This window comes from Bos indicus x Bos taurus, chromosome 14, assembly GCF_003369695.1.
Source record: "Bos indicus x Bos taurus breed Angus x Brahman F1 hybrid chromosome 14, Bos_hybrid_MaternalHap_v2.0, whole genome shotgun sequence".
NCBI lineage: Eukaryota > Metazoa > Chordata > Mammalia > Artiodactyla > Bovidae > Bos > Bos indicus x Bos taurus.
Window position 1 is genome coordinate 73,938,397 of NC_040089.1, and position 23,887 is coordinate 73,962,283.

The following is a 23,887-nucleotide window of genomic DNA, read 5'->3' on the forward strand; positions in this document are numbered from 1 at the left end:
TAAGGTTTAAAGCATCTCATGCCTCTCACAGTTGGGAGGCTGTGAACAATCCCATGTGGCTGGACAAGCCTGTCAGGCAGGCTAGAGAACCTTCAGAGGAGTTTGTAGGTTGAAACACTTCTATCATGCCCAGGAATTATTATTAACTGGAGCTGTAAGTTAACTCCTTCTCCAAAAGAGGTGGTGGGGGACAGCCCCCCGTGAAGTCAGAGGTGTAGGTGAGAGCACAAAGCAGTAAAGTAGGCAGACTCTGGTTTTGGGGGTAGATGCTCGAGAATTTCCAGGGGGACTCCTGAGGCTCGATCCCGCCTTTGTGTATGCCAAGCCTCCTTCTTCATGACCTTTGCCATGGGCAGAGTTCCTCACGCTGGCTCCCGGCAAGAATTTCCCTACATTTCATCCGTGGGTGAACAGGTGTTTATTATGAAGTATGAACCATAACTAGACCAGGTTTGGTACTCTTACAATAATATCAAGGAAAAAGAAAGAAAAGCAACAGCAAAACTTCTTATAGAAGGATGTCTGAGGGAACTTCCTAGAGTGCTGACAGTTATAAGGGCCACAAATTGAGCACCTGGCCGATCAGGGTGGACTTTAACTCCTAAGCACTCCCAGGGAAAATTCTTACAACTCAGCTAAATTAGTCACAATTGCATATAGGTGACAGGCCAGCCTCCCGGAGCAGAGAACAGAACAAAGAATGGAAAATGAATCTGAAAGAACAAATGTAAGATAACTCATATAGCACCTTCCTCATATCACGAAATCCATTCCAAGTATGTTACCAGTCTAAATGGGAAGTGTACGCAGACAGCAAGAGAATATCTCTAATACTTCAAGCATGGAAAAATTCCTTAACCAATTATGAAAAAGCAGACTGAAAAATTGGACTCTATTAAAATTAGGAACTCTGTTCCCAAAAATATGCTATTAAGAGAACAAAGTTGCTTGTAGCTTGAAAACCAAACACCAGCATGTGAAAAGGTATTTGTGTTGGCTCACAGTCTTGAGAGTTTCCCAGGTGAAACCCGAAACTGGCCCCAGTACACAGAGGGCATGGAGAAACCTAAGAAAGAGGCAGACCACTCCAGACTGGTAGGTGGCAGTTTTAGTAAGTAAGGAAATTGACATACAAGGTTTGGCTTGGGTGTTAAGTGACTAGACCTCCACACTCACCCACCTGAATCTGAGAGTTTCTATAGAGCATTGACCCTGGGTTCAGTCATGCATTCAACCCAGGTGGTCTCACAGTACCTTACGTACTCGTGGCTGAAATACCTCTGGTGGTAGGAAGGGTAGGTCAAATGGACATTCGAGGAAGGAGGGAGTGAGGAGCCCAGACTCAGCTCCTGGGTCAACCTGCACTTAAGTCCACTTGATGACCGCCTTCAATGACTTGTAACACTGACAAAGGTACAAATATATAAACATTATTTCTGAAAACAATGTTTACATTCAACACAACATAAATACGTATAAGAAGGCTGAACAGGCATTTCACAAATAAAAGGATATCTAACTATCCAAAATAAAAATAAAATAATCAGTGGTATTAGTAATCAGGAGAAATCATATTAAAATAAGTGGAATACTAGCATGCACTCACCAGAGAGGCTAAATTAAAGAGATTTTTGAATGCCAAGTATTGGTGAGGTTGTGGCACAGTGAACATGTTTATGCACTGCTTGGTGGGCACTTAAGTTGTGAAGACCTTGAAAAGCCATTTGGCAGTATCTACTAAATTTGAATGCATGTACACTTCATGGGCTTCCCAGGTGGCTCAGTGGTAAAGAATCTGCCTGATGATGCAAGAGATGCACGTTCAATCCCTGGGTCAGGAAGATTCCCTGGAGTAGGAAATGACAACACGCTCCAGCTCCAGTATTCTTGCCTGGAAAATTCCATGAACAGAGCCTGGCGGGCTACAGTTTATTGGGTTGCAAAGAGACACGACTGAGTGACAAAGCACACACACACACTTCACAATCCAGAAATTTCACTTTTAGGCTTAGCAGCCTGACAGAGAAAGGTGCATGTATCTTCCGAAAAAAAAAAAAAAAAGGATGCTTTATAGCAAGCAGCATTGTATTTGACATAACCCAAACTAGAAACAATCCAATGTCTACCAACAGTAGAGCAAATAAACTGGTATATTCATACAGTGAAATGTTATATAACTATGAGAATGAACACAGGAGACTGGCCTACACATGGACACCACCAGATGGTCAACACCAAAATCAAACTGATTATACTCTTTGCAGCCAAAGATGGAAAAGCTCTATAGAGTCAGAAAAAACAAGACCGAGAACTGACTGTGGTTCCACCATCAGCTCATTATTGCAAAATTCAGGCTCAATTTGAAGAAAGTAGGGAAAAACACTAGGCCATTCAGGTATGACCTAAATCAAATCCCTTATGACTATACAGTGGAAGTGAGAAATAGATTCAAGGGACTAGATCTGACAGAGTGCCTGAAGAATAATGGACAGAGATTCGCCACATTATACAGGAGGTGGTGTCCAAAACCATTCTCAAGAAAAAGAAATATAAGAAGCCAAAGTGGTTGTCTGAGGAGGCCTTACAAATAGCTGAGAAAAGACAATAAATGAAAGGCAAAGAAGAAAAGGAAAGATATACCCATATGAATGCAGTGTTCCAGAGAATAGCAAGGAGAAATAAGAAAGCCTTCCTCAGTGATCAGTACAAAGAAATAGAGGAAAACAATAGAATGGGAAAGACTAGAGATCTCTTCAAGAAAATCAGAGATACCAAGGGAATATTTCATGCAAAGATGGGCTCAATAAAGGACAGAAATGGTATGGACTTAACAGAAGCAAAAGATATTAAGGAAAGGTGGCAAGAATACACAGAAGAACTATACAAAAAAGATCTTCATGACCCCGATAACCATGATGGTTCAATCACTCACCTAGAGTCAGACATCCTGGGGTGAGAAGTCAAGTGGGCCTTAGGAAGCATCACTACAAACAAACCTAGTGGAGGTGATGGAATTCCAGCTGAGCTATTTCAAATCCTAAAAGATGATCCTGTTGAAGTGCTGCACTCAATATGTCAGCAAATTTGGAAAACTCAGCAGTGGCCACAGAACTGGAAAAGTCAGTTTCCTTCCCAAAGAAAGGCAATGCCACAGAATGTTCAAACTACTGCACAATTGCACTCATCTCACACTAGTAAAGTAATGCTTAAAATTCTCCAAGTGAGGCTTCAACAGTACATGAACTGAGAACCTCCAGATGTTCAAGCTGGGTTTAGAAAAAGCAGAGGAACCAGAGATCAAATTGTCAACATCCATTGGATTATAGAAAAAGCAAGAAAAACATCTACTTCTGCTTCATTGGCTATGCCAAAGCTTTTGACTGTGTGGATCACAACAAACTGTGGAAAATTCTTAAAAGAGATAGGAATATCAGACCACCTTACCTGCCTCATGAGAAATCTGTTTGCAGGTCAGGAACAACAGTTAGAACTGGACATGGAACAACAGACGGGTTTCAAATTGGGAAAGGAACATCAAGGCTGTATATTGTCACCCTGGTTATTTAACTTATATGCAGAGTAATTATGAGAAATGCTGGGCTGGAGGAAGCACAAGCTAGAATCAAGATTGCTGGGAGAAATATCAATAACCTCAGACATGCAGATGACACCACTCTTATGGCAGAAAGTGAAGAAGAACTGAAGAGCCTCTTGATGAAAGTGAAAGAGGAGAGTGAAAAAGCTGGCTTAAAACTCAACATTCAAAAAATGAAGATAATGGCATCCAGTTCCATCACTTCATGGCAAAGAGATGGGGAAACAGTGGAAACAGTGACAGACTTTATTTTCTTGTGCTCCAAAGTCACTTCAGATGGTGACTGCAGCTGTGGAATTAAAACACACTTGCTCCTTGGAAGAAAAGTTATGACAAACCTAGACAGCATATTAAAAAGCAGAGACATTACTTTACCAACAAAATCCATCCAGTCAAAGCAATGGTTTTTCCAGTAGTCATGTATGGATGTGGGAGTTGGACTACAAAGAAAGCTGAGTGCTGAAGAATTGATGATTTTGAACTGTGGTGTTGGAGAAGACTCTTGAGAGTCCCTTGGACTGCAAGGAGATCCAACCAGTCCATCCTAAAGGAAATCAGTCCTGAATATTCATTGAAAGGATGAATGCTGAAGCTGAAGCTCCAATACTTTGGTCAACTGGTGGGAAGAGCTGACTCATTGGAAAAGACTCTGATGCTGGGAAAGATTGAGGGCAAGATGAGAAAAGGGTAATAGAGGATGAGATGGTTGGATGGCATCACTGACTCAATGGACATGAGTTTGAGCAAACCCAGGGAGATGGTGAAGGTAGGGGAACCTGGCATTCTGTAGTTGATGGGGTTGCAGAGAATTGGGCCCAACTTGGCAACTGAACAATGACAAAGCAATTGCTATGTAGATAAAAATCCAAAATATAAGAATACATGTTTTATAATTCTAAATAGAAACTTCAAATCAGCTTAACTTAGATGTTGGAAGTCGAGATACCGGTTAGTTTTAGGGAGAAAAATGGAGTGACAGCGGCGAACATAAGCAAGGCTTCTGAACCCCTGGTGGTATTTTGTTTCTTAGCTGCTTAGTAGTTATACAACCAAATTCTCTTTGTGAAAATTCATGATCTGAGTATTTTTAGCGATCATAGGTCAGCTAAAATTATTTTTGAAAAATTAATGGTGTCCAAAGCATCCCTGAAAAAGCCAGATATATAAAGATAAGGAAAAGCACATTCATAGGATTAATAAACAGCAAGTGCAAAGGCCCTAGGCCGAATAATTCTGAGGAATAGAAAGAAAGCTGCTGTGAGCCTGGGTGAGGGGAGACGGTGTATAAAATACAGCAGGCAAGATCACAGCGTAAGGAGTTGAGATTTTGTATTAAGCACCATGTTTTCTGTCTCCAGACCCAAGGGTTATTTTACTGTACACTTGAGAACTGCAAGACCTTGGAAGGAAATTGAAGTTAAAGGGACTGAGGCTGTGAATGAATTTATGAAAATACAACAAATATTTTTATGTTCAGTTACAACAAAATAAAATTGATCAAGAACCAATTCCCCCATTCTGAAAAAATTAATGGGCCTTTTTCTTTTCAAAGCTTTTGTGATAGAACTGTATCTCATAAAGACCTTATTGTTGTCTCCTGGTTTAAATGATGATGCCACAAAACTGGTCCAATTGAGCAGGAAACATAAGCTTAGCTTAATCATACGACCTGCAGTTCAGTTCAGTCGCTCAGTCGTGTCCGACTCTTTGCGACCCCATGAACCACAGCACGCCAGGCCTCCCTGTCCATCACCATCTCCCGGAGTTCACTCAGACTCACGTCCATTGAGTCAGTGATGCCATCCAGCCATCTCATCCTCTGGCGTCCCCTTCTCCTCCTGTCCCCCCTCCTCCTCCCAGCATCAGAGTCTTTTCCAGGGAGTCAACTCTTTGCATGAAGTGGCCAAAGTACTGGAGTTTCAGCTTTAGCATCATTCCTTCCAAAGAACACCCAGGACTGATCTCTAGAATGGACTGGTTGGATCTCCCTGCAGTCCAAGGGACTCTCAAGAGTCTTCTCCAACACCACAGTTCAAAAGCATCAATTCTTCAGTGCTCAGCTTTCTTCACTGTCCAACACTCGCATCCATACATGACTTTGGTCAAGTCCTAACTTCCTTGAGCTTCAGCTCTCTTTATAAAATGAAGGGGTGAAAGGGGAAGAGTCCAGATGGAGGAGAGGGAGCACATGGAGTCAACATCTCTGCACAGCCAAGACACTGCCAGATGCTTGTGGGGACCTCAACACCCAGGCGGATGGAATGAACCCCTGAGCAACAGGGCAGGACTTTGTGGGGAGGGAGGGGGAAGAAGGGGAGGCCGAAGAAGAGGCACACTTACCTTGAGGGGCCAGCGGGGTCAGGAAGGGTATGGGGGTCACATCCCCGCACCAACTTGGCCTGGGGGACCTGCTGAGGTCCTGCACCTGGTCCTCCACCTTCCAAGGCCCCCTCTGCTCACAGAGGAGGAAGAGACAAGCTGGATGGGGAGGGACCCTCAGGGAACAGATATCAGAAGTTACTGGCAGTCCCCCAAGCACTCAGCCCAGGGCAGCCTGCGGAGGCCCCAAGCCTGATACTCCAAGGACAGAAGCAGTTTTTTGTTTTTGTTATTGGGGTTCAGTTTTACCTTCCAGTTGTTTCATATATATATTTTCTAATGTTAATCTTCTCAATTTATTTGGTATTCTTTGTTACTGCTATTTATTATTATTTTTGCCACACTGCACAACCTGCAGGATCTTGGTTCTTAGGCCAGAGGTCAGGCCTGAGTTCCTGTACTGGGAGTGCCAAGTCCAAACTCCTGGATTAACAGAAAACATCAGCACCCAGGGGCTATTAATCAAAGTAAGGTCTCCTGGAGGTCCACGTCTCACACTAAGACCCAGCTCTACCCAACCGCCTGCAATTCCCAGTGCTAGAAACTTCAGGCCAAACAACCAGAAGACAGGAATCTATCAAAAAAAAACAAAAATGACATGACAAAAAAATACGTTACAGATGAAAGACCAAGGTAAAAATCTATAGGACTAAATACATGAAGAGGAAATAGGCAACCTGCCTGAAAAAGAATTTAGACTAATAATATTAATGTTTGAAAATCTTAGAATGGAGGCACAGACTGAGAAAATAAATGTTTAACAAAGACCTAGAAGAACTAAAGAACAAACAGAGATGAACAGCAAATGAAATAAAAAATACAGTAGAAAGAATTAATAGCAGAATAAATGAGACAAAGGAACAGATAAATGAGTTGGAAAATAGAATGGTGGAAATAACAGCCAAAGAGTGGAATAAAAAAAAAGGTGGGGGGGGGGGGAATTGAAGACTGTCTTAGAGAACTCTGGGACAACACTAAATGCACTAACATTCGAATTAGAGGAATCTCAGAAGAAGAAAAAAGGAAAGGATGTGAGAAACTATTTGAAGATATTACAGAAAAAAATTTCCTAGCATGGGAAATAAAATAGCCACCCAAGTCTAGGAAGACCAATGAGTCCCATAAAGGATAAACCCTAGGAGAATCACATCAAGACACATATTAATCAAACTAACAAAAATTAATTCAAAATTGAATTCAGAGAAAAAATGCAGCAAGGGAAAAGCAAAAATAATATACAAGGAAATCCCCATAAGGTTCTGCAGAAGCTCTGCAGGAGAGAAGGGGGTAGGTAGCAGGATATATTTAAAGTGATGAAAAGGAAAAACATACAACCAAGATTACTCTACCCAGCAAGAATCTCATTCCGATTTGATAGGGAAATTGAAAGCTTTACAGATAAGCAAAAGCTAAGAGAATTCAACCCAACCAAACCAGCCTGAAAAACAATGCTAAAGGAACTTCTCTAGGTAGGAAACACAAAAGAAGAAAAAGAATCACATAAACAAAACAATTAACAAAACGGTAGTAAGTACATATTAATAATTACCTTATATGTAAACAGATTAAATGCTCCAGCCAAAAGACACACACTGGCTGAATGGATTAAAAAACAAGATCTGTGTATATGCTGCCTACAAGAGACCCACTTCAGACCTAGGGACACATACAGACTGAAAGTGTAGTGATGGAAAACGCTATTCCATGCAACTGGAAATCAAAAGAAATCTGGAGTTGTTTAGTTGTTAAGTCATGTCCAAGTCCTCGTGACCCCATGGACAGCAGGACACAAGGCTTCTATGTCTTCTATGGTCTCCCATAGTTTGTTCAGATTCATGTCCATCAAGTTGGTGATGCTACCTGACTATCTCATCCTCTGCCCCCGCTTCTCCTTTTGCCTTATATCTTTCCCAGCATCAGGGTCTTTTCCAATGAGTCAGCTCTTTGCATCAGGTGGCTAAAGTATTGGAGCTTCAGCTTCAGTATCAGTCCTTCCAATGAATACTCAGGATTGATTTCCTTTAGGATTGATTTACTTCTTTGATCTCCTTGCTGTCCAAGGGACTGCAGTCCAAGAAGACTCCCCAGCACCATAATTTGAAAGTATCAGTTCATCTGCACTCAGCCTTCTTTCTGGTCCAACTCTTACATCCATACATGACTACTGGGAAAACCATAGCTTTGACTAGACAGACTTTTGTTGGCAAATTGATGTGTCTACTTTTTAATACACTGTCTAGGTTTGTCATAGCCTTCCGTCCAAGGAGCAAGCATCTTTCGGTTTCATGGCTCCAGTCACTGTCCACAGTGATTTTGGAGTCCAAGAAAATAAAATCTGTCACTGTTCCCACTTTTTGCCCTTCTATTTTCCATTTTTTTTTAATGTAGAGTTTCAAGTCAGCTTATTTACTCTCCTCTTTCACCTTCACCTTCATCAAGAGGTGATGTTCCTCTTCCCTTTCTGCCATAAAAGTGGTATCATCCGCATATCTGAGGTTGTTGATATTTCTCCTGAGAACTGTGATTCCAGCTTGTGATTCATCTAGTCTAGCATTTCGTATGATGTACTCTGCATAAGTTAAAAAGATTGACAATATACAGCCTTGACATACTTCTTTCCCAATTTGGAACCAGTCCATTGTTCAATGTCCAGTTCTAACTGTTGCTTCTTGACCTGCACACAGGTTTCTCAGCAGGCATGTAAGATGGTCTGGTATTTCCATCTCTTGAAGAATTTTCCACAGTTTGTTGTGACCCCACATTCAAAGGCTTTAGTATAGCCAATGAAGCAGAAGTGAAAGTCAGTCATGTCTGACTCTTTGTGACCCCATGGACTATACAATTCATTGAATTCTCCAGGCCAGAATACTGGAGCGGGTAGCCTTTCCCTTCTCCAGTGGATCTTCCCAAACCAGGAATTGAACTGGGGTCTCCTGCATTGCAGGTGGATTCTTTACCAGCTGAGCCACAAGGGAAGCCCAAGACATGTTAGTCATTCAGTCATGTCCAGCTCTTTGCAACCCCATGTATATTCCAGGAAAAAAAAACTAAAAGAACTGAAGATAGTTACATGGGAAGACAGCTTTGGAGTGGGGATTTCAGTGTACTCCTTCCTGTTCAAATTATATAAACAAATTACTTTCATAAAAAATAAAGATTAAATGGAAAAAAGGCAAAATGTTGAAAATAAATATACCAAAATGTTAACAGAAGTTTTCTTTAGGAAGTTAGCTTTCAAATTTTTTATTCTTTTCTATTCTCACATTTTCTATAATAATAATTTCTTAAAAATCAAAGAGCAGAAAAACAGAAGGGCCTTATCTTTCATTTGTGTGCTTGACACTTAACATGGTGTTTTTAGTTATCTCACTTAATCCTCATCACAACCCTGTGAAGCAGATATTGCAATTTTGAATTTTATCATGAAGAAAATGAGTGATGAAACTTACAAAAGGTCATTTATGTAACTACTGTCACTTTTTTTCCTACACCATAATAAGTATCGATAATTTAAAAATAAAGAAGATAGATGTGGATAGAAGAGAGGAAACGGTTATTTTTAAAGGTAAATGGAGATAGGTATGGGGTCCCAGTAAAAGGCAAAATTATCATACATGTAAAGGATACTCATTCTAAACCATTTATGTACACAATTTAATGTAATTAATGCATATAATTAACTGCCAATGTAATAAGGATTTGTATATCAGGCTTATAGTATATAAGTTCAAACAGGAAAACTAGATTCTTTTGCAGGAGGTAAGATGGAAGCTGCTGGTGCCCTCTCTTAGTAACTTAGGCAATGGAGAAAGTCAGTTTGGTGAGCATATAATGAATGATTCCTAAATGGCAAGCCACTCCAGTATTCTTGCCTGGAAAATCTTGTGGACGGGGAGTCTGGAGGGCTATGCAGTCCATGGAATCACAAAAGAGTCAGTCATGACTTAATGACTAAACAACAATAATGAAAGCAAACTACTTTTTTTAATATAAACTCAAAATTATATCTATTAAACTTGAAACTGTGGATTTTTTGCTATTTGATTCTTAGGATGACAAATTAGTCAAATTAAATATGGAATAAAATGAAATTATACACAAAAAGTTTTTATAAGCTTTGTTCATCTTTTCTACACAGAGAATACACACAATTTTTTTTAGCATTTCCTAGTCTAGTAATTTTATTTTTTTCAAAATAAGCATTTTATTAAAAAATTTTTTTTTCTATTCTTTTCCAAATTCTTTTCCCATTTAGGTTATTACAGAATATTGAGCAGAGTTCCCTGTGCTATCCATCCTAAATACTGCAGTGTATACATGTCAATCCCAAACTCCCAGTCTATTCATCCCCACCCCATCCTTCCCTTCTGATAATTGTAAGTCATAGAGAATATATACTTTAAACGCTGAGATGAAATGCTATCTACTAGGCGTTACTTTCTCTAAACTCTAGAAACAGAATGAATTACTTCCCCCTCCATAACCCTGCTGGAACCTTGTGATTCATTTATCACAATGAATCATAAATAATTATTTACTAGTTTATTTATCCTGTTAGATAATGAGTTTTAAGAGTACAAATGCTGTAGATTATTCATGGTTTATTTTTACTGCCAAATAAAACTTCTGGTTACAAAATAGGTCCTGGCAAAAACTTGTTTGAATCAATACTAAGTTAATGGAGTTAAAACTGAATTAATACTGAGTTAAAGAAGACAATTCCTAAGTACAATGAAAAGGAAATACCTTGGAAGGACAGAGTCCATTATTAGGTTTATTGTAAATCCCCTGTTTTCTTTTAGACACTGTCCCCATGTCACTGTGTCACTGAAGACATAGGTTTAACATGTAACTTAAATGCTACTTCCACCATTAGGTTTCTCCTGATTTTCTCCAGTTACAAATATCTGTCCCTTTCTCTGCACTTCTAAGCACTTTTCAGTTCTATTAATAGCCTTTCACTTTCCTGTTTTTATTGTTTAAAAATTCTTTGAAGAGACAATATCCCATCTTATTCATCTTTTAATGTACAAGATCTACCTACCATTGGCCTAGCATATAATACACATTCCAGGAATGCATGCTAATTAACAATTTATTAGACCTGAAAATATTCAAATCATTATAGATTGTCTGCATAATTTCCATTATAACCAAGATGAGGCCAGAGTAGTCTTAGGAGCCTTTGGTCTTCCTGATAAGTCCTTCTATTATGTCCCACTGATCCTTGGTGACCTACCACAAAAAGAAAAAGTCAATTTAATGAGGTTCTTGTGTGTTTTTAAAGCTTAGTATCCTCACTGTTAATATTGTATTATATTCACAAAATGGCATTACCTTCCTCAGACTGTTGAATTCCCCTGAAATAAGTACTTCCTCTCCACCATCAAATCTAATTACCTAAAAAATGATAATAAAAGCTGTGAAATTAACTTCTTTTAAAAAGTTTTCTGAACCATTAGCCACTTCTCCCTCCTAACTGGTTGGAATATCTCTTTGACACTTTCAATCCAAGCACAAGTTTTAAAGACAAAACTGACGATTAAACCTAAATTGATTTACTCTCTTAAAAATCCTCTCTCCATCATTTCTATGATTTCAAATTCTACCCAATTTTAAAGATCAGCTTAAAGGCACGTCTACCAGAGTTATTTGCATTTAATAAAATTAATTTATTAATGAATCAACTCCATAAGTTTAAACTATATTAGTATTTCTATATTATAAATAACATACTAAATACAGCTAATTAAATACTTTAAATCATATTTACATTCAACATCATAAGGATTGGTTCTACAATCCACCTTCCCACCCCAAATCCACCTCCCCACCCCAAATCCACCTCCCAAAAGTGTTGAGAAAGAAAACTATGCTTACAGCTCCATTAATCCAAGAAGCATAATCACTACAAAGGAAAGCAGCAAGATTTGCAAGTTCTTCCACAGTTCCCAGCCGACCACAGGGAATTCTGTCAATCATTTCTTTTTCAAATGCTCCAGTTGGGTCCAGACGGCTAAAGGCACCCTTAGAAATTAAGAAAATAGTTAGGTAACTTAAAAAAAAAAATCCTATTTAAGAAATAAATTTGCAATAAATGGAATGTTACTAAGGCAGCCCTGTTCATATCTTACTCCCTATAAGCAAAAAGTTTTGCCAAATTCTTCCATATTCATTTTGCCTAATGCTGCTGCTGCTGCTAAGTCGCTTCAGTCGTGTCCAACTCTGTGCGACCCCATAGATGGAAGGCCACCAGGCTCCCCCGTCCCTGGGATTCTCCAGGCAAGAATACTGGAGTGGGTTGCCATTTCCTTCTCCAATGTATAACAGTGAAAAGTGAAAGTGAAGTCGCTCAGTCGTGTCCGACTCTTAGCGACCCCAAGGACTGCAGCCTACCAGGTTCCTCATTCCATGGGATTTTCCTAAGACAGGTATAAAGAAAATCATAGACAAAGGTCTCAAACCTGGTTCTATCAGTTCTGGCTACAGAGTTTCCATACTTCAATTTTCTTTTAATTTCTTTAAAATTATATGCTTGTCGTTTGCATAAAACTCATACCTAGACTGCTAGACTAAAGCTCCTTGATGGCAAGCATCTTGTCACAACTGTTTTTATATCTTTCTCAGCACCTTTGCACACAGAAGGCACTCGGTAAATATACGTTAAATAAATAATAAAATGCAGATGACTTCCCTAGATACTGAGGTCCTAGAATGAAGTTTTGATGACTCTTTAGTCCTTTTCAGACAGTGCTTAACACAGTGATACTCTGAATCAAGTATTTTAATATGTGCATTTGGATTATTTTTCCATTAATTTTATCATTTTTTATAATTTAAGTGCCAAATAAGATATTCAGTCAAGTTTCACTTAGGCAGTGTTTCTATTTTCCACCCTTCAAACTACTTAATTAATACAACCATCTTCATGTTAATATTTAACAACCCAGAACCACCTATAAGGCCAATGTTCCTTAGCATTATTTTCCATTTATATAACAATACTGGAGTGGGTAGCTATTCCATTCTCCAGGGGATCTTCCTGATCCAGGGATCAAACCCAGGTCTCCTGCATTGCAGGTGGATTCTTTACCATTTGAGGCACTAAGGAAGCCCCCTCAGTTTATTAAGTTAAAGTTAGCAAATTTCACTTGGGCCTTCAAAGCAACATTCCAGGTGGGATTAAAAATTCCTGCTTTACATGAAAACAAAAAGATGTGAGAATGAAGTTATTTGGGATAATGTGAGAGAACAGAGAGCCTGTGAACTTTTGAGCAATGTCTGTAACAGCATAAGTGATAATTATGAATTGCAATGAATATCTGATTACAAGTAAAATGTATGCCATCAGAAGAATTTTTAATCCCAGAGACATGGGACTTAGATAACATACGTAACTGAGTGTTTAAAGTGAAAAGGCACAGATATGACTCAAAGAAAATGCTACCTATTTTCTGCATATAAGACCAAGCTTATATGATCAATTTAGAAAGCATCTCTTAAATTTAAAATATAGTTACATTTCCATGATTTTTTAAAAAAGGACGTCAAAGTAAGAACCTGTAAAATATAGTAAAAAATAAGAAATATAATAACAGATCATTAAAGCAAATCAGACAAAATACCAAAATTCAAGGCATAGAAGATCCCAAAAATATTATATTAAGACACTGAAATAGACCTTATGAAGGAGTTGTGTAACTACTATTTTCTTTCCCAGATCCTTATTTCTTATGTTGGATAATAGCAAAACCCTCTTCCCTTCTACCAGGGCTCCAAACTCCGGTATCCTTGGAAAATGCTGCATATTTCAGAATGTATCTATTAGTCGTCCACTTCTTAATCACTCAAAATGTGATCATAAGCAAACCAAAACTTACTTTGGTTTTTATAGGCCCCGGCTGAATCACATTGAATCTCATTCCATATTTACCCCATTCAGCTGCAAGAGACCTAAAAATTAAACAGTACAGATTTCTAAAATACTATACTATAAATTACAAATACTATTAACCAAGACTTAATACATGCTTACTACATGCCAGAAACTACAGCTCCAGTAGGTAAGTACTACTATTATTCCCTATGTTACAGACAAGGAAACTGAGGCACAGAGAAAATAAATCATTTGCTCTGGGTCGTATGGCTAGTGAGTCAACTTCTAGGAGTCTAGCGCAAGAGTTTGTGCCCTTAATCACACTCTTCTGTACTATGTAATATTTACATTTTAGTGTCCTAAGCACTATGCTAGACTACCTACCATTCATATTTTAGTATGAAGACCAATATCAGTATACATATTTAAAAAGGGTATCATTATTTAGCACAAAGAACTGAAAGGATCATGTCTCTTCCTCACATTTTCTGGAGTTCAGTCCTGCACCTATAATGTTCAATGCAACTTTACTTACAGTACATTAGATCACAGTGTCTGCAACATTACAAGTGCCTTCATCAAGTAAAAGATGGAAACTGTGCAATATGTGCCAATATGACTCAGAGGAAGAAGTACCCATCTCTACCAGGAGTAAGAGGGAAGCCTTCCTTCAGGAGGTGGTAATTGAGCTGACACTTGAAGAAGGATTAGGAGGTTTTTGTGGGAGTAAGGGGAAAAGAGAAGAGGATGGAAAATATTGGAAGGGAGGGTGGAGAAAAGAAGACTGCCCAGGTATGTGGGCCAGTGGGTATGCAGGACAAAGGCATAACAACACGCAGTCTCCAGGACCTAAAAGACCTTATCTGGTGTGACTGTGCTACAAGGTATGGAAGAGGGCTGAAGGGAACTCAGGCTGGGGAAGAACATACAGAGTTATTGAGCATCTATTATGTGCAATTCACCGTGTAGTAATATAATACCAAAAAAGCAGCACAGGCTCATGGCCCTTAAAGAACAGGAAATTGAAATATCTAATAAGATCTAGACAAAACAAATATAGATATTGTACAAATGGTGTCAAAATAGTCAAGTTCTAAGCTCTTATTTCCACTATCATTTGACCTTAAAAATGGTAATTATCTCTATTCAGACTAAGTTTAAACTGCTGAGTAAAGTACAATTTTGTCTCCCAGAGAAATGTGTATTATTAGTTTATATGTTACAAAGTACCTTAAAACTACTCAAAAGAGAGAATTGTGTAGCTCAGCAGGAACTGAGCATTGGCTATGTACCAGATCTTGCTGAGCAATGAGCAAGATGAATAAGATCTGCTTTCTTCTCTCACAGTACACAGATCCTAGTGGGGAAGTTATACAGCTTTAATAATATATTAAAAATGGTCTACCATGCCCTTTTCTGTGCACCTTCATTTTAGAATCTATAACACAAGATGGCATTTATTAATGTGTTACTCTTCTCATTAGATTAGCATAAACATGCAAAGGGTTATTGTTGTTCAGTCACTAAGTCCTATCTGACTCTTTGAGACCCCATGGACTGCAGAACGCCAGACTTCCCTGTCCTTCACTATCTCTCAGAGTTTGCTCAAATTTATGTCCATTGAGTCAGTGATGCCATCTAACCACCTCACCCTCTGCCACCCCTCTTCTCCTTTTGCCTTCAATATTCCCCAGCATCAGAATCTCTTCCAATGAGTCAGCTCTTCCCATCAGGTGATCAAAGTATTGGAGTTTCAGCTTCAAAACCAGTCCTGCCAATAATGGGTTGATTATCTTTAGGACTGACTGGTTTGATCTCCACACAGTCCAAGAGACTCTCATGAGTCTTCTCCAGCACCACAGTTTGAAAGCATCAATTCTTTAGTGCTCAGCCTTCTTTATGGTCCAACTCTCACATCTGTACATGACTACTGGAAAAACCATAGCTTTTCTATATTGACCTAAATCAGCAAAGTGATGTCTTTGCTTTTAATTTTGTGCCTGCAGTCACCATCTGCAATGATTCTGGAGCCCAAGAAAATAAAGTTTGTCACAGCTCCCAATTTTCCCTATTTGTCATAAAGTGATGGGACCAGATGCCATGATCTTTGTTTATTGAATGTTGAATTTCAAGACAGCTTTTTCACTCTCCTCTTTCACCTTCATCAAGAGGCTCTTTAGTTCCTTTTCACTTTCTACCATTAGAGTGGTATCATCTGCATATCTGAGGCTGTTGTTATTTCTTTCAGTAATCTTGATTCCAGCTTCTGATTCATCTAGTCTGGCATTTTGCATGAGTATCCTGCATCGAAGTTAAATAAACAGGGTGACAATATACAGCCTTGTCGTACTCCTTTTCCAATTGTAAACCAGTTACTTGTTCCATGTAAGGTTCTAACTGTTGGTTCTTGACCCTCATACGGGTTTCACAGGAGACAAGTAAGGCGGTCTGGTAGCCCCATCTCTTTAAGAATTTTCCAGTTTGTTGTGATCCACACAGTCAAAGGCTTTAGCACAGACAATGAAGCAGAAGTAGATGTTTTTCTGGAACTCTCTTGCTTTTGCTATGATCCATTGAATGCTGTCAATTTGATCTCTGGTTGCTCTGCCTTTTCTAAACCCATCTTGTACATCTGGAAGTTCCCAGTTCATGTACTGCTGAAGCCTAGCTTGGAGAATTTTGAGCATCACTTACTACCATGTGAAATGAGCGCGATTGTGCGGTAGTTTGAGCATTCTTTGGCATCACCCTTCTTTGGGTTTGGAATGAAAACACATTTTCCAGTCCTGTGGCCACTGCTAAGTTTTCCATATTTGCTGATATACTGAGTGCGGTACTTTAACAACATCAACTTTAAGGATTTGAAATAGTTCAGCTGGAATTCCATTGCTTCCACCAGCTTTGTTTATAGGAATACTTCCTAAGGCCCATTTGACTTCACACTGCAGGATGTCGAGCTCTGCGTGAGTGACACCATCATGGTTATCCGGGCCATTAAGACCTTTTTTGTATAGTTCTTCTGTGTATTCTTTCGCCCTCTTCTTAATCTCTTCTGCTACTGTTAGGTCCTTACTGTTTCCATCATCTGCCGTGCCCAACCTAACATGAAATGTTCCCTTGATATCTCCAATTTTCTTGAAGAGATCTCTAGTCACTTCCATTCTATTGTTTTCCTCATCTACTTCTTTGCATTGTTCATTTAAGAAGGTCTTCTTATCTCTCCTTGCTCTTCTCTAAAACTTTGCATTCAGTTGGGTGTATCCTCGGAGAAGGCGATGGCACCCCACTCCAGTACTCTTGCCTGGAAAATCCCATGGACAGAGGAGCCTGGTGGGCTGCAGTCCAGGGGGTCGCTAAGAGTCGGACATGACTGAGCGACTTCACTTTCACTTTTCACTTTCATGCATTGGAGAAGGAAATGGCAACCCACTCTAGTGTTCTTACCTGGAGAATCCCAGGGATCGGGGAGCCTGGTGGGCTGCCGTCTATGGGGTCGCACAGAGTCAGACATGACTGAAGTGACTTAGCAGCAGCAGTAGGGTGTGTCCTTCCCCTTCTCCCTTGCTTTTTGCTTCTCTTCTTTCCTCAGCTATTTATAAGCCTTCCTCAGACAACCATTTTGCCTTCTTGCATTTCTTTTCTTGCGGAATGGTTTTGGTCACTTCATCACGTGCAATGTTACAAACCTCCGTCCATAATTCTTCAGACACTCTGTCTACCAGATCTAGTCCCTCAAATCCATTCGTCACCTCCGCTGTATAATCATAAATGATTTGATTTAGGTCATACCTGAATGGCCTAGTGGTTTTCCCTACTTTCTTCAATTTAAGTCTGAATTTTGCAATAAGGAGCTGATGATCTGAGTCACAATCATCTCCAGGTCTTGTTTTTGCTAACTGCATAGAGCTTCTTCATCTTTGGCTGCAAAGTATATAATCAATCTAATTTTGGTATTGACCATTTGGTGGCATCCATGTGTAGAGTGGTCTCTTGTGTTGTTGGAAGAGGGTGTTTGCTATGACCAGTGCGTTCTCTTGACAAAAATTATGTTAGCCTTTGCCCTGCTTCCTTTTGTGCTCCAAGGCCAAGCTTGCCTGTTACTCCAAGAAATGAGAAAAAATATCCCAGAAGAGGTGGGATATGAGAGCTCTGAAGGGAGGTGAAATCTATTATAGCAAATTCTAACAACAGCACAATCTAGGCATAGATATATGAAAGTGCATGATGTGTTTAAGTAAGTATAGAGCTCAGAAATATCAGTGATTAAAGCAGAGGAAAAATGGTAAAAGAATACAAGCTCGGTGAGAATGAGGATTGTTCTATTTCCATTACTACCATATCCCTCTACCTAGTAGAAGTGCCATGTACGCAAAAGGTACACGATAGATATTGATCTAACAAGCCAATGAATACAGAAAGGCCAAAGGCAAGTCCATTTAGAATATCATACTGAGTTTTGGCTTTTATTCCAAAGATGAATAGAAATATGATATAAGGTTTTTAGCTAGGGAATTGTAACAGCAGACATACATTGTTAGAAAGATGAATCTGGTGGGAACATGAATAAAAAATAAACTGGCAGCAGAGAAGCATATTATGGGGCTATTACAATAAGAAGAAAAGCAGTGATAAGAACTTACATTAAAACAAAGACATTGGGAAGTCCAATGGGGAACAGATTCAAAAAGCAATCATATACTGCTGAGAAAAAGCTGAAAGACCTGATAAGTGGTCACTGTCTATGCTAGTCTATTAATCCTGTATAATAGTATAGTCAGTACAATAGAAGGATGAAAGCACATTTAAGGGAGGTCAGAGAGGGTACAAGTAGAGACACATGGACACTCCAGTCTAAGTTCCTATCAGCCCTTTTCTCAAACTTTATAATATAGTCGTACTGGATCAGTGATTAAAATTAAGTAATAATTAGTTTCTCAGTCGCAGTAACCACAATGCAAGGGTTCAATGGCCGCTTGTAGCTCCTGAAGAGTACAGATCTACAGAATAGTTTAATCACTACAGAGAATTCTAATGGACAGTGCAGCTAATAGAAAAATAAGACCTATTCATGAGACCCAGTGTCTCCTGGCAAATCCAAATTAGTCATTGTTTTAGTTTTCTCTGGAAAGAAACAAAAAAGCAGGAATTTAGTTGCACAGGCTTTCAAAGCATGTCATCTTCAGGGACAAGATTAACCTGAAAGTACTTATTAGATTACTATATACCCAGTAATAGAAGATTAACAAGATAGTACTCACTTGTTCAAGGCCTCCACTCCTGCCTTGGCAGAAGCACTTGGTACTACAAAACCTGATCCAGTCTCAGCATAGATGGTGGTAATAGCAAGAAATGATGCTCCTAATATTTTTAAATGATACAGTAATTAACAATACAGCTAAACCAATTCACATCAGGAAAACATTTAAAATAATGGGATCTGGTTCAAGACGGTATAACCAAAACAGAAGAATTTTTTAAAACTTTACTAAGGCTAAATTAATGAAACAGTAATCTAATAAAAGTGTCTCATCTTTCTTTGCTAGTAATCTTGCTGTCATTCAGGATGGCCCAATCTTAATCAAAATTCTATACCAGCTGAGTCAATACCTAGGCTCAAATCTCAGAGGCCCTGCATACAGCTGGATAGGATTTCCATTAGCTATCCTCCCATTTGCTGCTGCTGCTGCTGCTAAGTCACCTCAGTCGTGTCCGACTCTGTGTGACCCCAGAGACGGCAGCCCACCAGGCTCCCCCGTTCCTGGGATTCTCCAGGCAAGAACACTGGAGTGGGTTGCCATTTCCTTCTCCAATGCATGAACGTGAAAAGTGAAAGTGAAGTCACTCAGTCGTGTCCGACTCTTAGCGACCCCATGAACCTACCAGGCTCCTCCATCCATGGGATTTTCCAGGCAAGAGTACTGGAGTGGGGTGCCATTGCCTTCTCCGATCCACCCATTTAAACAGGAATAAATCAGAACTAAAACTAAATTAGCAGGGACTTCTGCCTTCAGCACCATGGACTTGCCTTCCTCCTGAAACATAAAGAAATTGTAGCAAATATATGATACAACTATTTTCAGATACTGTTTAGCAGGGAGGGAAGACAGCAATTTCTGAGAGAAGAAAGACAAATGAAATGAGCCCTAAGATCACATTTTACATAAAGGTACTATACATATACTACAGTATGTACTCCATATATATATACATATTATAGTGTATATTACAATCTATGTAGTATATATCGTATATACATATGTCATATAGACTGTGGCATGCTGCTGCTGCTGACTCGCTTCAGTTGTGTCTGACTCTGTGCGACCGCATAGATGGCAGCCTACCAGGCTCTGCTGTCCCTGGGATTCTCCAGGCAAGAACACTGGAGTGGGTTGCCATTTCTTTCTCCAGTGCATGAAAGTGAAAAGTGAAAGTGAAGTCACTCAGTTGTGTCCAACTCTTCCCGACCCCAAGGACTGCAGCCCACCAGGCTCCTCTGATCCATGGAATTTTCCAGGCAAAAGTACTGGAGTGGGTTGCCATTGCCTTCTCCAGACTGTGGCATAAGGAGTGGGAAAACAGTAAAATATAGCATTATCACTGTGTCTAGGAGACAGACTGGAGTTTGGGGAGAATGAGGAAGTTTGAATTTGTGAGGAGATTAACCCCAAAGAGGAAAGTATGTAAAGACAGAGCCTCATAAATCGGCATAGTCTATCCTTGAGTCTGGTCAGACACCAAAATGTACTTGTTAGGCTGAGCGTCCATAAGGCCAGGCGAAGAGTAGCTACCCGGGAGTCATAAACGGAACAATTCCCTGAGTACACATAGGCTGGGAGATAAGCGAGTCCACGTAGCCTTGTTGAGTATCAGAGCTTTCAGTGGAAAGTTCAGAAGGGCTGTGCATCAGTAGGAGGGTGTTTGTTGTTCAGCTGCTAAGTTGTGTCCGACTCTTTGCAACCCCATGGACTGCAGCACCCCAGGCTTCCCTGTCCTTTACCAACTCCTAGAGTCTGCTCAAATTCATGTCCACTGAGTCAGTGACACCATCCAACCATCTCATTCTCTGTTGCCCCCTTCTCCTCCTGCCTGCAATCCTTCCCACCATCAGGATCTTTTCCAGTGAGTTGCCTCTTCATATCAGGTGGCCAAAGTAGGAGGATTTAATTAGCCCAAAATAAAGTCTACTCTAGACTCACCTGATCCACCAGCTTTTAATTCAAAAGGAAATAGAAGTGCATACACATATGGACATACCACATACACACACACACATGCACACAGCTCAATGACATAAGATTTATAGCACGCAACCCAAAATCACTACACACGAAAAGACACAGAAACAACCAGGGAAAAAATCAGATAACAGACACAGTCTCTCAGAAACGACACAAAGGAGAGAATCAGCAGATGAAGACCTTTCAGATGATATTGTACACTGAACAGCTACATGCAAAAAAAAAGATTAGAACATATCCTCACATTGTATTCAAAAATAAACCAAAAATGAATTAAAGGCCTAAATGTAAGACCTAAAACTATAACAGTCCTAGAAGAGAATAAGGGAGAACACTCTCTGACATAAATCATAGCAATATTTTTTTAGATCTGTTTCCTTAGACAAAAGAATAAAGGCAAAAATTAACAAATGGGACATAATTAAACTTAAAAGCTTTTGTACAACAAAGAAAACCATGAACAAAATGAAAGAAAAACCTACTAAATGGGAAAAAATACTGACAAATAAGATAACCAATAAGGGGCTAATAACCAAAATAAGTAAATAACACATACAACTCAATATTAAATAAACCAAACAACTCAATTAAAGAATGGGCAAAAGACCTGAATAATCTATTTCCAACGAAGATATACAGATCTCCAGCAGGCATAAGAAAAATGCTCAACATTACTAATCATCAGAGAAATATAAATCAAAACCATAATGAGACATCACCTCACACCTGTAAGAATGGCTATCACCAAAAGTCTACAAATAACAAATGTTGGCAAGGATGTAGAGAAAAAGAAACCCTAATATGTTGTTGATGGGACTATAAATTGGTGCAGCCATTATTGAAAACAGTATGGAGTCCTCAAAAAATTAAAAGTAGAATTACCACATGATCCAGTAATTCCATTGTTGGAAAGAAATGAAATGAAGAAAAGGAATATACTAATTAGAAAAGATACCTGCACCCCAATGTTCATAGTGGCATTATTTACAATTGGCAAGATATGGAAGCAATCTTAAGCATTCATCAACAGATGAATGAATAAAGAAAATGTGATGTATATATACACAATGGAATATCACTCAGCCATAAAAAAGAACGAAATTGTGACATCGGCAACAACATGAATGGTCCGAAAGAGTATCATGCTTAAGGAAATAAGTCAGAGAAAGACAAATGCTGTACGTTATTGCATATACTTGGAACCTAAAATCTAACATGGACCGTACCGTGTGCTCAGTTGCGTCTGACTCTCTGCGACCCCATGGACTGACGCCCACCAGGCTCCCCTGTCCAGGGAATTTTCCAGGCAAGAATCCTGGAGTGGGTTGCCATTCCTTCTCCAAAATCTAAAATAAATGAATATATATGACAAAACAGAAGCAGGCCCATGGATATAGAGACCAAACTAGTGGTCACCAGTGAGGTGAAAAAGAAGGGAGTGGTGAGATAGGAATACAGGGTTGAGACACAAACTGCTGGGTATAAAATAAGCAATGAGGACACATTGCACAGCACAGGAAAACACAGCCACTATTTTGTAGTAACTTTAAATGGAGTATAATCTGTAACAATATTGAATCACTATGTTATACACCTGAAACTAACAGAATATTTTAAATCAACTATACTTACAATTTTTTTTAAAGATAGTAGAAAAGACTTCTGTTCAAGACATCAGAATAGAAGTATGTGTGCTCATCTCCTCCTGCAAGACCACCATAATCACAACTAGTAATTGCACAACCCTCAACAGAAGGACACTGGAGCCCACCAGAAAAAGATACTCCAAAGCATATTCTTTGTCTTTGGACAAAGCTGCAGGGAGGTGGTAGGAGGGGCACAATCATGATAAAATCAAATCACAACCCCACTGGATGGGCAACCCAGAAACTGGAGAAAAATAATACCAAAGAAGTTCTCCTACTGTAGTGACGGTTCTAAACCCCACGTCAGGCTTCCAACCTGGGGATCCAACAGAGGGACTGGAATACCCAGGGAATCTGACCTTGAAGGCCAGAGGGATCTGATTACAAGACTTCCACAGGACTGGGGGAAACGGAGACTCCAGTCTTGAAGGTCACAAACAAAATCTTGTGTGAACCAAGACTCAGAGAAATGCAGCAGTAACCACCACCCCCCACGCCCCAACACAGGAGACTGAAGCAAAACTACCTGCCAGTGTTGGAGGGTCTCCTGTGCATGTGTGGGTCAGCAGAAGCTCACGACAGGAGGCAGGGAAGAGGCAGCAGCAGTCTCAGAAGGTCCCCCTTGATGTAAACCCTCTTGAAGGTCACCAGTAACCAGACCAAGAGCCCATAGACCCAAGGGTTGGATTGGCTCAGGCCAAAACACGACCAGGGAGGGGACGCAATCCCACTTATCAGCAGATAATTGGATTAAAGCTGTTCTGAGCAAGGCTCTGCCCACTAGAGCAAGACCAGTTTTTCCCACCACCAGTCCCTCCCATCAGGAAGCTTACACAAGACTCTCCATCAGCGGGCAGACAGAGGAAGCAAGAAGAACCACAGTCCCACTGTGACTAAAACAAAAGCCACATTACAGAAAGTTAATCAGCATGAAAAAGCAGGAAGTTGTGTCCAGATGAAGGGACAAGATCAAACCCCAGGAAAACAACTAAATGAAGTGGAGATAGGTAACCTCCCAGAAAAAGAATTCAGAATGATAGTGAATATGATTCAGAATCTTGGAAAAAGAACAGAAGACCTACAAGAACTAAAGAACAAACAAACAGAGATGAATAATACACTAGAAGGAATCCACAGCAGAATAACTGAGGCT

General features: G+C 39.7%; 1 protein-coding gene across 1 annotated transcript in view; it reads right to left on the reverse strand.

Moving 5' to 3' along the window:
* Window positions 1–10,077: 10,077 nt before the first annotated feature.
* The window catches only part of DECR1 (2,4-dienoyl-CoA reductase 1), a 44,038-nt gene continuing 30,228 nt past the window's right edge, over window positions 10,078–23,887 (reverse strand). Inside the window, exons 6-10 of the mRNA XM_027561595.1 lie at window positions 19,109–19,208; window positions 13,855–13,927; window positions 11,855–12,001; window positions 11,312–11,374; window positions 10,078–11,209 (exon numbers count right to left, since the gene is read on the reverse strand). Coding sequence (XP_027417396.1) covers window positions 11,150–11,209; window positions 11,312–11,374; window positions 11,855–12,001; window positions 13,855–13,927; window positions 19,109–19,208 — 443 coding nt within the window. The 3' untranslated portion in view covers window positions 10,078–11,149. The remainder of the gene's footprint in view (window positions 11,210–11,311; window positions 11,375–11,854; window positions 12,002–13,854; window positions 13,928–19,108; window positions 19,209–23,887) is intronic.